Raw genomic sequence first — 13,083 nt, 5'->3', positions numbered from 1 at the left:
AAGGGTCCCTTTTCCCCTCAACTACCCAATTAGAAAGAAATATTGTTTGACTATTGTTTGACTGGGCTGTTTTAATGATGCTTTATTGTTGACAGAACAGACAACAGGTTCCATTTGAATGAGGGTGCTAGAAAGCACCAAAAATTGCACAGATGTGGAGCAACAGTTTCTTTATTAATAGCCATACTGCTCTACAGTACACAGAGATGATTCATATCTAAATTGCGAGCCATGTTGAAATTTTTCAGCCCACCAACATGGTGTTGAGATGCCCCTCACGTCCCACTGAAGCACTTTAAACATTTCTCTTCAAAAAAACCCAAAACAGATTGATATAGAATTTCAAAAGATCGGATTTGGTCCAACAGTCTGAGTCATTGAGTCTGTAATACACACTCTGCATGCTTGAGCGCTCGTGCAAGTGGAGTGTGTAGGTCTGCAAGCTGATACAGTATATCACAATGACAATATGGCTGAACGGAGGGGGTCTATTAGCCATCTGAACGAGTTAAAATCTCCACAAGGCTAAAAAGCACCTGACTGGGAGATGCCTTTCTAATGTCTTTTATCTTCTTCATGATATGGTTCCTTTCTGAATATAATGGAAAGACAAACAGAAAGAGAGAATGAACAACGGAACGGAAGAATAAATGTAAGAACAGCCCCAACAAATAACAAGGAAGAAAGAAGATCAAATAATTAAATGAAAGAAAGAAAGAAAGAAAGTAAGGAAAGGAAAGAAGGAGAAAAATAGAAAACCAAAACAAGAAAGACAGACATAAAAAACTTAAGAAGGGATCAGAAAGAAAGAAAAAAGAAAGAGAAAACCAGGCATAACAATAAGATAAGTGTAAAAATAATGATTGACAGAGTGACAGAGAGAGAGAGACAACCAAAGAAGGAATGATGGAAAGAAACAGAAAAAGAAAGAAACAAATTAAAAAAGTAAAGAAAATGAAGAAAACAAAGTAAGGAAAGCAAAGAAGAAAAAGAAAGCCATGAGAATAGAACGGTAGGATAAAAGGATGACTAAACCCAACTCCTTGGAGGGTGGGAGCCAATCTGAAAAATGATTGGTTGGCTTTCCCGAGGCAAAGCTCTCTTTTTGCTCACATCAATAAAACATAAACATGAATAAATGCACTGCTTTTGGCCTTCCAGGGTCCTTACTTAATTTCATGTATGCAAGTGAGCGATGATGTGCATGGAAAATGATATTTACCTCGAAGGCTCCAAATAATTCTCGAAGCCACTTTGTGTTTGTTTGTTCCCGGTATTTACATAAATGCACGGCTGCGCCATGAACTCTTAAAATGTGTTTAATGCAACTTCATTCGTCTGGGTCTTCACAGTGTAAGTCCTGTGTCCGCTGTGCTAGTTCTGACCCTTCTGGTTGCAGCATTAGCATGTATAGCAGTTTCTCCTCATTGACTTGTGCCACAGATGCACAGCCTGTCAATAATGTCGAGGACGTGGGAACACACAGTCTCCAGTGATGTACTCTTGATGTATCCACTTAGGGACAAATCATCCAAATAGTCATTTGCCTCACTAGCCTATGGGTCCCTGAGGTGGATCTTCACTGACCCAATTTGATGGGTCAGCTTTCGTTAATGAGGCAACCGCACAAACATGTTGACGTCGTTTAAAACGGAGCTCCTCACAACAATTACAGCTCAGTTGCTAAGAGGCTTTCTGTTATCAAGTTTTGCCATTTGGAGCTATTTTTAGAGTCCTTTTAACATTCTTGACTAAATTTGTGAGCGTTTGGTTAAATTGGATCCATGTGCAAAATGGTGCAAGTGGTTGAATCCCTTTTGAAAACCCATTTAGGCACTGTTCACTTAATTTGCAGTTCTGGATGTTTGAATCCCTTTGGTAAGGAATGAACTGCCTCTGGTTTGACACTGATAAAATCAATTCCAGATTCAATTTACTTCGTAGTATTTGTAACGTCCCATGACACAGAGTCATTGTTGTAAGCAAAAAGAGAACTGAGGAGACAAACGATCAACAGTTTGAAAGACTTTTTCTCTCCTATCTATTTTTCAAAGAAGGCAATTAGGCCTAACATCACAGCCATTTAACTAAGTCTGTACTCTAAATTGATTCAGACTCCAGCGTTGGACCTTGCAGACATGGTGCATTTAGTTATGCAAATGCTTATCTCTCTGTGTGATTGGTTAATTAACCTGTAATGCAGATAGTCCCAGCCCTGCACACTGGCGGTTTGATGGCTAAATTGTGGGTCAATTGGGTTTTTAACATTTTCAAAGCAGACTTAGAGGCATGTCTTTTGTTCCTCCAAGTCTTGTGTGGCTTTTCTCGGTTTAATGACTCGCTCCGTCGGTCCCATAAGGTTAATGTGTTTAAACTCGCTGTAATTGAGCTTTTGACCTATCTTTCAGGCTTTTTAAATATTCCTCATATTATGCCTTGTCCCTGATCCTTGATTGTTATTATCCACTGATCCTTTCTCTATTCGTCCCTCTATGCCCTGCCCTAAACTTCCATCCTGAGTTATGAGCATCCCCATGGGAAGTCATTTATAATGCCATTGGAGTGACAATAATTCGTTTGCACACCATTTCACTGCCCTCTGTGCCTTGGCAAGCTTTTATGGGCTACATTTTTGTTTCCCCCCGAAACACATTGTCCAACCATCCTCAGAGAACACGCAAAAGCATTTAGGGAAAACTGGAATTGGACTTTTTCCAGTGAACAAAATAAGAGGCATAAAGTCTTCCATCAACAGTCGAGATCGCCATTTGTCGGTGCTTTTGCAGCTTTACTACCTTTAAGGTAAAAGAAAATAAAAGAAGGAGATGAGAGAGGGTGTCTCTGTGCAGTCACTGACTGACTGAATTCCTTTTAAATGTTCACTGAACAATTATTTTCAGATTTGCTGTCATGTAGGCATCATTCCACATGAGATACAAACATAGTTCTTGACAGCATGCATGGATATTTTTTTCAGATCCTTTCACCGGAAGACATCTTTGACAACATGAGGATCCCCTGTCATTGGCATTACATTCTGCATGAGGCGGATTTTTATTAGTAAAAATATGTAGCAGGCATGTTGAATTCATTTCATGTCATTAAGTGTCGACAGGTAATGTGTGAATAATGTGTGAGGCTCTTATGCAAAGGCTTTTAAGTGCACGTAATTACATGTGTTTGTTGCTTTTGTGTTGCAGGTGATCCTGATCTTGACTAAGCTGTATGACTTCAACCTGGGGGTTGTTACAGAGAGCTCACTCTGGAGGTGAGGTTGTTTTTCAATCATTTCTGCTTTCTGTCTGAACAGAAACGTTGCGACATCATCGTAAGATTTTATAAGAATGCAAAAGCACGGCCCTGAAAACAATCACAATAATGTATTCATAGAGGATGCAGTATACTGTATGTGTGATTTATAGAGTTCCCCTTTGCAAGGATATGAGCAATCAAGTTACACTGGAAACGAATATAAAGTATGTTTTAATAAAGCAATCTGGAGTAGCTCAAAATGAAGCCTCCTCCTCTTTGCCTCCTGCAGCTCCATAAATAACACCACTAAGACTGCGACAACCTTTTAAAAAGTAGGCCCACACTGTGTTCTGTCCATCATGAACAAAATATTTCTTGATAGTCTGTTTGGAAAAGACGAACAGGGAGACTCATCTGCAGGATTCTTTGTTTGGATCTCTCTTATCTCCGGCCTAGAAACTTCCTGATGGAGTTTTTTGATTGATTGTCATCTGTAACCTTTTGTCTCAGAAGCAATTGACATGCGATTGCCACTCTATAGCCGTAGTAATTCCATTCAGTATATATTGAGAGGTGACTTAAAGTGCCCTGTCAGGTCATAAATAAGAATAGAATTCATTAAGGATTATACCGAGGAGCCCTATCCAGTCTCTGATATCCTTTTTTTTTTTTTCTCACCTCTCCTGTAGCCTGCAGAGAACTCATTTCATTCTGAAATACACACACAAAAAAGGGACCATCACTCCACCAAGCATAGAGGTTCAAATTAATATCTGTTTCACCAGAGGCGCTGCTAAGATTTACACCTGACTTGACACGTTTTGAAATCCCATATTGTGTACAGGAGGTCTTCCATCATCAAGGTGTCTGCTTAACAATGGCACAGCGAGTAAATTAGAGCGTACCTCAGGGGCTGCACCGAGCCTCTTAGTAGGGATATTAGAAAAGCACAGATTTGAATGTTATGAAAAGAAACAGGAGTAAATGATTTCCGTGATAACACAATAAATGATTTATGACTACAGCTTCAGGCCGCTGTTGGTGGAAAAAATGCAATGTGCAGATCAATGGCAGCTCGCAGAACCCAACTTTGCTCGCATCAAGACCCTTTGTGTTTGAGGATCGCTTTAGTTTTTTTCGGCTAACAATTCTTCACGATGCAATTACACTATTTAGGAGGCTTTCTTTAGCGCAACAGACAAGATATCAGAAAGGAGTACTTAAGCGCAACTACAAATGTGTTTAGAGGGAAAGTCTTTGAAAACAATGTCAACAGCAAACAGCACGATTCAGATTAATGCACAGACAATGATAGCAGACACTGGGTATCTATCCAATTATGCAGTGAAATTACATTTGGAGGCACTCAGGTAGAACTGAGAGCGAGGAGAAATATGAAGATTGGGATGACAAACACATCTACCCTTGTCACGGGAGGCACGGACTTGTGAGGAACAGGCAGTTCTGTGGAGTACCCTTTTCAAGTTGCAAAACACATGAATGTCTTATTTTATTTCAACACGGCCTGTTTAAGTAAGAGGGGCCAAGAAACGGGTCATTTATTCTCATAAAAAGGAAATAAAAAAGCAGAGAGATGAATCACATATTTCATCATAAACCTGTACTTATCACCTTCAGGTTGCTAATTTGTTGCACAAGATGACACATGATATCGGAATCCTATGAAACACAGGCAATGTTTGTAGTTATGTAAGATAATCTTGTAGTTATATATGTTTTAAAAGGGATTGCAAGGGAAAGTAAAACTGGTTTAATGTAAGCTTACAAAATGCACATGACTCACTACTCATCTACAAATCATACATACTGTATATACTGCTCTGCTCATTTTCCAAAGCATACCTGAAGTTCATAAATTAATCTCCTATCTGTCAGGCTGCTGCTATTTTCATTACATGTCAATGTAGCATGAAAATCATCTTTCAAAGACTTGACGCGTGTGAAGTGGATGTATAGTCTGCATAATGTGTTTGTCAAAGCCACATTATTGCTAAATGGTCGTAAAAAGGAAATTCCAAAATGAATATGTCAACCTCTTAAATGGAGAAAGCTTCTCTTGACATCCTTATTTTCTCTGTGGTACTGGACCGTGATTTCGACCCTCTATGGATCTGTATTTTGCTAGCGCTTCCTTTACAGTATAGTGGCACAGAGGAGTTTTTAAGAGTATCCCCCTGTGCGCCAAATGTTTTACCACACAATGATAACCCACTTTTTTACAAATGTTTCACAATGCCGAAATTATACCGGGGAGTTTTCTGTGAACGCAGTTATGATTACATTCAGTTTTACTCACCACTACGCATTGCACATATCCTTGAGGACATATAAAGCCTGCTGAATGTTTTTCAATACCTATAAAACATTTTGCAAGGCTGATTCTTTTGAATGAGTTAAAAACTGCATTGTGGAATATATTTGAGGATGGTTCTGCAGTCTTTTACTTTCTGTCTGTTACTTATTCATCGCTACATTTACAGCCATATTCATGAACTGCAGTACACCCTTTACTGTACCCCCAACCCCCCTTTCATTTGATAGATATGGCTAATCTCACTGCTGCTTAACCGTCACCTGTTGACATTTTCCTTCTCTGAGTCAAAGTATTCAACCTGTTTACCTTCTTCCTCTATGTATTATACAGGCTGCACACACTTTATATGTGCTTAACTATCTTCAATGGTTGGCCATAATATGCCACTATACACAAGAGTACAAACTATACACAGCCTGAAGCTGGACTCTCACTGCAGGTTCATTCGATAAATCTACAGGCTTTCTGAACATGAGAAAATCAATCTGGAAATGGACAGTATGGTGTGCTTCAGAGATGCATTCATGTAAAGACTAATTGACTTGCAGTAAATGGGCCAAAACATGCTAACACACTGGTATAGTGCTTTAAAATCTGTCTCAGGTACGTCTCTAATGGATTTTTTCATTAAACATGTAACATGCTTTTTTTTTTTTTTTTTTGTGTCTAGGTCAACTGATTATGGAAGCACCTACAACAAACTCAACGACAAAGTGGGCTCAAGGACAGTTCTAAGTTACCTGTATGTCTGCCCTACGAACAAACAGAAGGTCAGCGTTTGCTTTTATCCCTCTGTCTGATCTCCGGGAAGTTTAGCCCCTACATCAAATTACAGCTTTTTAAAAATTGCTACCAAATGACGGTCTCTCTGTCTCTCTCCCTCTTCTAATGCCATATCCCTCGTCTGGCCCTCTGTACTTTAGATAATGATGCTTAGCGACCCAGAGGAAGCGAGCGCTGTTCTCATCAGTTCAGATGAAGGGGCAAGCTTTGAGAAGCATACCATTAACTTCAATATCCTGAGCCTGCTCTTCCACCCTGCACAGGAGAACTGGATACTGGCCTACAGTCATGACAGCAAGGTAGCCTCTGCAAGCTATAAGGGGGAAATGACACTATTAATGGGACCCAGAATGAGAATGACCCAGATGACATGATGTTTATGTTCATTTGTAGAGCAATTTGCTTTTATTTTGAAAGAATTCTGTAATAACGGCTCGACAATGATGTGTTTGTCATCCAAAATGACAGAAACTGCGGTGCTTTGTGTTAGTTAAGCACATTGCTAATTAAAGTGTTAAGGTTTATTAGTATGCAGTTTGTTATCTTTATTAATACTGAGTGACTGTATAACCTACTTTTGTATATTTATTACGAGGAATATGTGTAAGCTATCAAGGATGCATAAACTCTGTTAACCATAATTCTGGTGTTTCGTTTTATTAGGCCACTCAATTGACTTTCAGCTGGTTGTCGTAGTAACAACAGTTGTTAAAACAGAAAAAAGGATAACTAGGCTACAGTAGCTGTCTTTGAAAATGGCTCTACAATGAGTTTTTATTTATAAACCAAAATAAACTTACCAGATACGTCTCCAATGAAACACTGAACAACGAGACATTCAGGTCTGTGTAGCTTTTGGTCTTTAGTCTCTTGTTTTTGAAATTGGTATTAAAAGATAAGAAACATAGTTATCTCACTTTTGTATGAAGATGCAAAACTCAGAATTGAAACACACGTTTATTTTCTTTTTCATGGTAAGAACAGGGTGAGCAAAAGTAAAAAACATTACATTTGATATTTTCCATTTCAAAAAGAATAAAGAAAATAACTAGCAAACAGAAGTAACAGACGGTTTGTTTGTTCACATCCTGAGACTGGATCTTGTCATCAACAGGGCAGGAGTGCCAAATTGCGATGCCTCAGAGTTCCTTGAGAAAATGTCAGGGAAATGAAAAAGAAACCATGAAAAAGAAAATCACTTTGTATTTTGTATTTTCACACACATGACTAATGAAAATCATATAACCACTTTTTTTTTCATATTTGAATAGCTGTTTAAGAAATGAGGATCCGAAGACCAAAGTTGCATGGTTCACCATTCGATGGGAAGAGCTATGTTTCTAATTTCTGCTCCTTTTAAAGTTGATGTAACTATGACAACCACAGATGTTTGGCTGAGTCACCAGTTAACATGGTCACTCCTTTAGTCAGAACACTGGCTGTTATTGTGTAATTAGCATTAATTGTGTTTGCATCATTATTTTTGATTGATATAGATTTAAAAAAAAGCTTGCTAATTTCTATCACTGATGTTAATCAAGCTAAACAGCAGAACTCTGTCAGAGAACCTTTCTAGAAAGAGTTAAATTTATGTTATATAAAGTCAGTTTGACTCACTTGTACTCAAAGTTTACGATACAAAATCTTAAGCAATTAAACTTTTAAAGAGTTTATAAAGGATTGTGAGTCTTAATTTGTTGCTTTAGCTCTTCTGTTGGTTTTTTTCACATCATGCTTTAGGAGCTTGAGTGGAATCCGAGGCTATCATTCATCAGAGGATGCTGTAATGAATATGATGCTGAATCCATAATGTGTTTTTAAGTGTAAGTTTTGTTGCTGTGGTCGTGATGGTGATAGTTCGTAATCGTAAAGTGTGATGAAGATCGGCCTAATTTTGTCTTGCAGCTGTACAGCTCAATGGACTTTGGGAGGAAATGGCTGCTTGTGCACGACAACGTGATGCCAGGTCGATTCTACTGGTATGATTGCACGGATCCTATTTTTGAACTGTTCTTGCACACTGATTGATCGTAATTTGCATAATGATAGTGCTCGTGACCCTGCGCTGTCAGAAGGATTAAGTGACCTCTTGTCAAAACCAGATCTCTCTCTTTGCAAACACAAAGCTGATTGTATCCATATCACGTAGGAGGAAGCAATATTGTGCTCCTTTTTCTATAGCACAAACATGACACGCTGTTTTTGTTGTCGCTGTCATTTAGTAATCCAGACTGCTCGAGCACAAGGCAGTGAATGTTAATGTGAGCCCGTTTATCCCTGTTTGTCATGGTATGTGTCAAACCCAAGCATGTGTTTTTTTTTTTTTTAATCGGGAAAGAAAGGACACTGGATGGAGGACATCCTCTCCACATGCATGAACAGCGAGATGTTTGATAGATAAGACAGCACAGCGGGAATAGTAGAGCGTGAAACAATGCATTATCTGTGCTCTTGAAAACCCTTCCTTCAAACATATTATGTCAAATAGTTATTTTTCAATATGGTGCTGTAGCCACAGATTTGCTTCAGTAGATATTTATGGGAATAACTGGTGTTATGTCCTCCTCCCTTGCTCCCCCTTGTTGTTTCATCTCTTGATGTTTTGGTGAATTGAGATTAATTGCCGCTGACCGATGTAGAGGAGATAAAAACACCTTTCTATTGCTTTCACACAATGTCCACCTACAGCTCTGATTCTCACCCCTGCCTCCCCCTTCTCTCTTATCTCATTTTCTTTTTTTTTTCCCCCCCATCTTCCTTCACCTCTCTCTGCTCCTCTCCATCTTCTCCTCCTCCATCCTCTCTCTTCAAGGGCGGTAATGGGGCTGGACTCTCTGTCAGATTCTCAATCTGATGTGGTCCACATCGAGACGCGCATCGCAAAAAGCCGTGAGTGTGCTCCACTCCTGTCCACTGCAGTAGCAAGACCCCATAGGACCCCCTTGCCTCTCATTTAGAGCGAGGTCACAAGGAAGATGAGACCTGTTCTGCCGCTCAGATTGGTCCCTGAAGTCTAGTAAAGCAGAATGGGTGTCTTCTGACAAAATCGGAGAGTTTTAGCGGGTTGAGGGATGTTTGTTCCCTTTAATCTATCCCCTGTGTCTCATAGACAAACCTCAACTTCCCCTTTCTAAACAGCATTCTGTCGAACCAATTATAGGGGTTTCCTGCATTGCAAAATAAACTCCCGCAGTGAGAAAAAGTCTCCAAATTACCATGCAAACTTTTCCATTCTCACACAATAAAAACACTAAAATGTGACAAACCACATGAGCTTCTACTTAACTAGTCTTAAATGTCAGCTAATTTGGAATGCAGAAATGTCACTTTTCTACTGTGTAACTACGAGTACGGTTGAATATTTCTTATTCATAGGGTTGCCTCAGCCCGAAGTTTTCTCAGAACTGTGAACTTTAGCATATTTAGCATATGTATACTGTATACTGTAGCACCTCCAGAGCATACAAAGTACCGTTTGAGGGTAAATGGTTGTAATTTACTTCTGATCGATTTCCTTTTGCCTCTTTCTAGGCGCCCAGTACGTGAAGTGCAGAGCCCAGCGCTGCACAGAGGCCAACAGACAGTACCTGTTTCCCGGATATGTAGACACCAACTCGCTGGTTGTGCAGGATGAATATGTTTTCACACAGGTTTGCATAGCAATGGAGTACTTCTCTTAATGAAACCAAACCAAATGTTTTCATCTTTTCACTCAAAGGTTTCTGTCTCCCTTTGGTTTTCTTTAGACCCCTTTTTTTTTTTTTTTTGTCTCTTGTGCATCCAATTCATGCTTTTCCATCAAAACCCACATAATGGCTTTCCCCCCAGCACACCTGTTACCCACCAGCCCGATGTGTGTTTTGATTATGTTTTGTCTCGTTCATGTTAAGGCACACTCATGTGTTTGAGTTTCCGCACAGACAACACTCCCTGCCTGAAAAGTGTGTTTGCTAGCTGAGAGCACATGGCAAAGGAGCTGTGAATAGACAGGTTGGTGTCCTTATTACCATTCCCTTTGACTTTGACTCCAATTAGACAGCAGCAGTCAGGGTCATTATTAGAAATTTAATTTTCAAATGCCCTCCCCTGTCATTGATTTCTATCCACAGTGAAGTAATTTCCTCCCTGCCGGTTAGCCTGGGTGCATTTTGGTCATCCCTGTAAGAATCAAGCCAAGTTTTAGGAAAATAAAAATCAAATTATTGTAGTTTTCAGCTCACTGTTTGTAGTAAACCATCCCGCACTCCTTACACCCCTGAATGTTTTCTGTTCGTTTCTAATTTATTTATCCATAGATTTAATCTTTTGATATGATATGATGTTGCAGCAGCAATACTTTAGCGGTGACCTAGTTTCACTTTCAACACACTTAATCCACAGACTTGATTGGAATGGCTGCGATGCAAGAAAGAAAGAGTATGAAAAAATATCACAGCGTGGTTGAGAAATGGTGATTCAATAAAACGCCAAATTGCATTTAGCTGAGATGAGATTGACCGTCAAGGCAGAGGCAGACATGAGGAAGACGCTGGCGAAAATAACTGGACCCAGGGAGCGTCTGCGTGCAGCTGCGGTGGCGGCACAGATGACTTTCTGGTGACTTTCATTGCTCGGGGCAGTTGGATTTAACTTGACAAAGAGTAATGAGGTTATCGATTGGGCTACAACGAAATAAGCAGTCTTCAACACCTCTAAAGTCTCTTGGGAGAGAAGGAACAGCCAAGTGCAACATCCTCAAAAATGTGGCCTGGGAAAATGCAGCCCATTGATTTTCGATAGATTATTCCATTAGAGCCCTAATGTAGTGTGTTGGGGGACAAACACCATCCTTCTAGTTGATTAGAAAATAAGCAATCAAGTAGCGTTAGCCTAGCAGTAAGTGGATGGGGAAGTGGCAGTGCATTAAGATCTTCAAGACATACTGTAGATAAAGCCAACACAATTTTCAGTGCCTCTTAGCTTGGGACTAATTGAGATAATGATAATAATTTCAGTTGTGCTTGTAATTTGAATTTCCTTTCAACACTGTGGAAAGCAGAGTAAAAATCACAAGCGTTTTATCAACTCAGTCATGCGTTGAGAATTAATATACCTCCTCCTGGAGACGTTGGAGCTTCATGTCCTCATTTCACTGCAGAGTCACATTTGGGATGGTGATGGTAGCAAATTCTCTCTCTCCCATCCCATCCCTTTTTTTTTTCTTTTTCTGGACCGTCTACATAACCCTTTCAGCGTAGGAAAAACTCATACTCATGAATTCAATCAAAGATGAAATGTGCCATTACAAGTCACGGACCTTAATGGAGAAAAACAAGGTGTTATTTAAAGTGACACTAAAATATGTATATGCTGCACTATTTAAAGAGTGATGGAGCTTCTTTGACTTCATTGCACAGGTAACAAAGTCAGGGCGGGCCAGCTACTTTGTCTCCTTTAGGGGAGAATCTTTCAAGAGGATGCAATTACCTAAGTATTGTCTGCCAAAGGTAAGCACCAAAGTGTCAAATAATTGTAGATGAATGTCATACAGAAATGTGATAATTGTGTTTGTTTGTAATCACTTTTCTTCTCCTTCGTTGCTAGAAATCTGGTCATGTTATTTTGTGAAGAAATATCAAACTTTATGATTTTCTTTAAAAGAGCCTCACCAGGAAATGGCTCTTCTCTTCCCCCATGTGACTTGACTGTTGTTCTCACCCTTCCTTCTTTTTCTTTTTCACAATTTCTCTTCCTCTAATGCACATCCTCCTACAGGACATGCACATCATCAGTACAGATGAGAAGCAAGTGTTTGCTGCAGTCCAGGAGTGGAATCAGAACAACACTTACAGCCTGTATATCTCCGACTCACCTGGGGTCTACTTCACCCTTTCATTAGAGAATCTGCGAACCAGCAGAGGACCTGCCGGCAACCTCCTGGTCGACTTTTATAAGGTGTGTATTGAGTCTTGCTCGTGGTCTGCTGCTTTTATTTCCAGATACTAAAAACAATGAAAATATTGAACAAATAGCCAATAAACACATTTACCTACTGGCTACTTCCAACTGTGCTTCAATTTTCCATATTGGGATGATAAAATAATTTCTAACCTACGATTTGAAAGAATTGAAGACAGAGAAAGCAGAAATTCTTCAAGGAACTTCTTAGCTTTAATACTTAAAAAGTGTCTCAAATGCAGTGGTGCAATGGTAGTCAGGATCTCCTCAAATACTCCTCTTAGTACAAACATGAGGCTATTCTATTTGAACATATTCATTTCATGCCAATTGATACAGTAAATGCACTCTACTAGACTTTAAGCATTAATATTGGACTCTTTAATTTAATGATTTAATCATCACAGTTAGACATTACTGTATGTGTTTGACAGAGAAAGATTATACTTACCATAGTCAGGCTGAGTTTGAAAATAGATGCATTGATACAGCTTCGTATGTAATACTGTCATGGTTACACTTTAACGCTTCAGTGCTGATAATCTAACATAACTGTGCTGACGTGGGCTCTCCTGTGTCATGAGTACTTTTGATACTTTGAGTTCATTTGAGTGATAAATAAAGTACTTTACATAAAGTCCCCTCGAAATGAAAATTACATTTTGTCAGAGTTTGTCCAACATTCATGTGTTAAATGTTCATTTATTTATCTGCCAAGTATATTTCAATAAAGAATTATCTCAGTTTACCTTCAAAATATCCGTATTTTTCTCATC

The 13,083-nt window shown here is 39.2% G+C and overlaps 1 protein-coding gene across 1 annotated transcript in view; it reads left to right on the top strand.

Moving 5' to 3' along the window:
* sorcs3b (sortilin related VPS10 domain containing receptor 3b) overlaps positions 1-13,083 on the top strand; it is a 43,511-nt gene that overhangs the window by 13,080 nt on the left and 17,348 nt on the right. The window contains exons 2-9 of the mRNA XM_020630870.2: positions 3,201-3,268; positions 6,258-6,357; positions 6,511-6,669; positions 8,276-8,349; positions 9,183-9,259; positions 9,902-10,020; positions 11,767-11,856; positions 12,125-12,304. Of these exons, the coding sequence (XP_020486526.2) occupies positions 3,201-3,268; positions 6,258-6,357; positions 6,511-6,669; positions 8,276-8,349; positions 9,183-9,259; positions 9,902-10,020; positions 11,767-11,856; positions 12,125-12,304 (867 nt within the window). The remainder of the gene's footprint in view (positions 1-3,200; positions 3,269-6,257; positions 6,358-6,510; positions 6,670-8,275; positions 8,350-9,182; positions 9,260-9,901; positions 10,021-11,766; positions 11,857-12,124; positions 12,305-13,083) is intronic.

This window comes from Labrus bergylta, chromosome 10, assembly GCF_963930695.1.
Source record: "Labrus bergylta chromosome 10, fLabBer1.1, whole genome shotgun sequence".
Classification (NCBI taxonomy): Eukaryota; Metazoa; Chordata; class Actinopteri; order Labriformes; family Labridae; genus Labrus; species Labrus bergylta.
Note: the sequence above shows the minus strand (reverse complement) of the source record. Positions and strands in the feature narration are given on the sequence as shown.